Here is a 4,504-nt window from a genome sequence, read left to right on the forward strand (position 1 = left end):
GTAAAAATCCCCTAGTGTTTGTGTGTGTGCTTGTGTGTGTTTAAATTTTAACGTCTATTTATTAGTCATAAGCATGCTTACATTAACACTGCAATGAAGTTACTGTGAAAATCCCTTCGTGTTTTTATGTGTTTGTGTGTGTCTTTGAATGTGTTTGTATGTATATGTCTGTGAGTGTGTGCGCGAGTGTGCTTGTTTGTGTGTCTGTGAATGCGTCTGTGTGCTTGTGTGTGTGTGTTTGTGTGTCTGTGAATGTGTGTGTCTATGAGTGTATGTGTCTGTGAATGTGTGTTTGTGTGTGTGTGAATGTGTCTGAGTTTGTGTGTGTGCCTGAGTGTGTGTGCGAGTGTGCGTGTTTGTGTGTGTCTGTGAGTGTGTGTGTCTGTGAATGTGCGTGTGTGTGTGTCTGTGAGTGTGTGTGTCTGTGAATGTGCGTGTGTGTGTGTCTGTGAGTGTGTGTGTTGTGTGTGTGTGTGCTTTGGGTTTGGACAACATGTGGACACACACTTATTGATCTGCGGTATGGCGAGCTGATTCAGTCATCTGTGTACATTCCCTTGCCCCGCGAACCGCATTAATGATGAGTTTTTAAGTAGGGTGCTATTCTTCAACAAAGCTTGTTGATATGATTGTGTTGAATGTGTGATGAATGGTCCCCGGTTGTCCCCTGTGTGTGTGTGTGTGAGAGAGAGAGAGAGATGGCCCGCCGGCTTTTCATGCATTTTAATCACAGAGAGGGACGGGGGTGGGGGGGGGGGGGGGGGGGGGTGGAGTGGGAGAGATTGGCCCGGGTCTCTTTCTAGCCCTATTCTAGTTTGTGTGTGGTATCCACACCATTGTATATCAATAAAGCTCTCTCTCCCTCTCTCTCACACACACACACAGCTCATGTTTCAAAGTTCATCATCTCCCATCAAAAACTATCAGACCCTCCTTCCCCCCCCCCCTCCCCCCCCCCCCCCCAGCTCTGCTGCTGGGCTAGACCCAGTGACAGCCCCCCGCACCCCCCCCCCCCCCCCCGCCGGAAACTTCGGAGTGGCTGGCCTGATAACTGCACCGTTCCCAAGATCATAACTTCAGAGCTGATTAGCGACACACACACGGAGCAATGTGGGCTCCCGCCTTGTGCAGACAGCACCGGGAAGAACCATGAGATACTGAGAGATTAGAAATATCTGTATGTGTTATAGATGTATATATATATATATATATATGTGTGTGTGAATCAAGACAGCCGCAATGCGAGTTTGATTAAACCAATACTAAGATTGTCACATTTTGGGGACAGTTTGGGCGGCTGCTCCCTCTCTCGCTCAGACCCGGCGAGTTTTCACTCTGATTTTTTAAACAACTTTCACAGCGCTGGCTAGTAACAGATAAAACCGCAGTTCCCAGAAAAACCACCCGGAACCGAGTAAAATACACCGTTCAAATAAAACAGCTCCGGGAAGAAAATGTGCTCCGAATTCTACCCGATTCCAAACTGAATTCTATTTGACTTATATCCGAATTATATCCCAATTTATATCTGAATTCTATCCAATTTATATCTGAATTCTATCCGAATTCGATCCAATTTCTATCCGAATTATATCCGAATTCTATCCAATTTATATCCGAATTCGATCCAATTTCTATCCGAATTATATCCAATTTCTATCCGAATTATATCCGAATTCTATCCGAATTCTATCCAATTTATATCCGAATTCGATCCAATTTCTATCCGAATTATATCCGAATTCTAACCGTGTTATATCCGATTTCTAATCCATTTATATCCAAATTCGACCCGAATTAGATCCGAATTCTCTCCGAATCCTATCCAAATTACGTCCGAATTCTATCCGATTTATATTCGATTTCTACCCGAATTGTATCCGAATTATATCTGGTGTTGTTCCCCGACTGAAACCAAAACCAGACACAAATATCAGAATTCGCATCTGCTTCGAATGGAACAAGAATCGAATTGAAAAGCGGCGCGAAGTGGATTGGAGCTGTTTGAAATTCCGCCAGTCTCTGGGACAAATGCACATTCTGCTGTCCGGGTCTCTCTCTCTCAACTCTCAGTCTCGCTGCACAAGTTGTCCCGGGACCGGGTTTTGTTTAAAAGGGAGTCTTTTTTTTCCTTTCGGCTTCTCGAGTTCCAGTCCCGTCCCGTCTCACCCAGCCACCCACCCCAAATCGATGCACAGTGCGATCCCACAGGCAGCACACATACATTTCTGACATTGTAGACTTTTTTAATGAGAAAATATTTTTGGTGTGGGGGGAGAGGGGGGGGGGGGGAGCCTGATTCATAATTTAAAGCAGACAGTTTGTGTGTGTGTATGTGTAGAACATGCATGCAGGAACTAATAAATGCTACATCCATCATGCGCCTGTACAAGGGGAACTTTTACAGTCTTTTACAAATTCTTCTTTGCAGGTTTCACGACTAGAAAACACAACGCTAAAATGATGAGCGGGTTGCGGTCTGTCTGGAGCAGAAGCGAACGGGGGAAAAGTGCCATTTATTCACAAAACATCCCTTTAAACTTAATTCACGAGGGCGACTTACATTGGTTATGGTTACATTCAGACAGGGATGTGGCACACTGAACAGTTCTGTCTCTGTCTGTCTGTAGATCTGAAATCCTTCAGTCCAAACTTTGGAGTGTGTTTCTCTTGCTGTGTTTCTCTCTCTCTCTCTCTTTCTCTCCCTCCCCGGTGTCAGTGCACGGCCACCGATTGCAGAGAGGCTCCCGTTAACGTGTCTCCGGGGCTGGGGCTCCGGTGGCCGCCCGGCGAGCTGGGGCTGAGGGCTGGCGAGCTGCCCGAGAGGAGGGCCGAGATGGGGGCGGGCAGGGCAGCGGGCGTGGGCTTGATGGGCACCGGGATGGCGGGCAGAGTCTGTCCGCCGTGGCACAGCGGCTTGAGGGGCACCCCGTACGGGCTGTAGTCGGCGGCGGAGGGGGGCACCGAGTCCAGGCCGTTGTACATGGGGGGCCAGCTGTGGGCGGCCATGGGATAGGCGGCGTGCATGGGCTGAACGGCCGAGAAGGCCATGACGTTCTTGTACTCGCGGGCGATGATGTTTTCGATGGCGAAGGGGTGCTTGAAGCTACTGCCCTGTGTCCCTGGCATGCTGTAACTGGGCAGCTGGGGCAGGTGAGTGCCAGACACCGCCAGGGCGCTGAGACGGAGCTTGGCTTGTTGCTGTAGGTAGTGTGCCGCCTCGGATTGCTTGCCCACGGCTAGGTGATCCGCCTTCAGCACCTTGAACCTCTTGCGGCGCCGGAGGAAGCTGCCATTCTCAAACATGTCCCCACAGTTGGGGTGCAGTGCCCAGAAACTGCCCTTGCCCGGCTGGTCCGGCCGCCGGGGGATCTTGATGAAGCAGTCGTTAAAGGAGAGGTTGTGCCGCAGGGAGTTCTGCCACCTCTGGGTGTTCTCCCGGTAGTAAGGGAAGCGATCCATGATGAACTTGTAGATCTCACTCAGAGGCAACATTTTCTCCGGGGCGCTCTGTATAGCCATGGCCGTCAGAGAGATGTAAGAATAGGGCGGCTTCTGGTCGCTGTAGGTATTCCGGCCCGGCCGAGGCATCTTCTACACACTTTCCACCCCCCCTCCCCTCCCTCCCCTCCCCTCTCTCCGCCCTCCTGCACAGCAAGGAAGGCGGCACAGAACGATCCAACCCAAGCCAAACAAGCAAAAGATAAGAAGCAGCGAACAACCTTCTTGAAACTTTAGTCTTCTTTTCTTCTTTCTGTTGTTATTTGCAGCCCAACTTTCCTTCTCGGAGAATAATAGAGAATCCGTCAGGAATCCGTCTCTCTCTCTCTCTCTCTCCCTCTCCCCCGGGCGAGGTGATGGTTGTCCTTACGGGGGGGCGGGGGTGGGGGGGATGTGTGTGATGTAGCGAGTTCCGAATGTTCTTGCAACGAGAAGGAAAAGACTTGGGGTCAGGACAAGGCAAATAATGAAACCGACAGTGTGAATGGCGAGAGGATTGTGACCCCCCCCCCTCCCTCCCTACCCCCCACCCCCCCACTCGCCAACACACCCCCACCCACCCTGTTACCCCACCCCCTTATTCTCACTCCGAATCAGCAAGTGTCTCCCTCTGCTTCCCCGCTCCCCCTCTGATAATGTGATGTACTGGCATGTGCTTAGACACTAGGTTAATGTAGCACTTCTGACTGTCACATGACATGTTTTATTTTGCTGGGGGGTGGGGGGTAGAGAGACAGGGACATTATACCCCCCCCCCCCGACCACCACCACCACCCCTTTACACTTCATTTGTACCTATTTACATTGACACCTCTATAAGCCAATACAAATCAGTTACATTTCCACACAGTTAGATAGGGGTCAAATCCGAATTTGGCGGCGGCGGGGCCGGGGGTTGGGGGGGGGGGGGGGGGGAGCAGGGGGCGGGGGACAGGAGTGTGGGGCTGGAATTGGGAGAGGGTCAGTGGCCAGAATAACTGACCCAAGCCTCCCCGGCTCAGCG

At 50.9% G+C, this 4,504-nt stretch overlaps 1 protein-coding gene across 1 annotated transcript; it reads right to left on the reverse strand.

The window, feature by feature from the left end:
- Nucleotides 1–2,715: 2,715 nt before the first annotated feature.
- foxb1a (forkhead box B1a) lies at nucleotides 2,716–3,591 on the reverse strand. Its single transcript, XM_078204771.1, has one exon. The coding sequence runs from the start codon at nucleotides 3,589–3,591 to the stop codon at nucleotides 2,716–2,718; it is 876 nt and encodes a 291-aa protein (XP_078060897.1).
- Nucleotides 3,592–4,504: the final 913 nt, after the last annotated feature.

The sequence above is a fragment of the Mustelus asterias genome, unplaced genomic scaffold, assembly GCF_964213995.1.
Source record: "Mustelus asterias unplaced genomic scaffold, sMusAst1.hap1.1 HAP1_SCAFFOLD_442, whole genome shotgun sequence".
In the NCBI taxonomy this organism is placed as follows: Eukaryota; Metazoa; Chordata; class Chondrichthyes; order Carcharhiniformes; family Triakidae; genus Mustelus; species Mustelus asterias.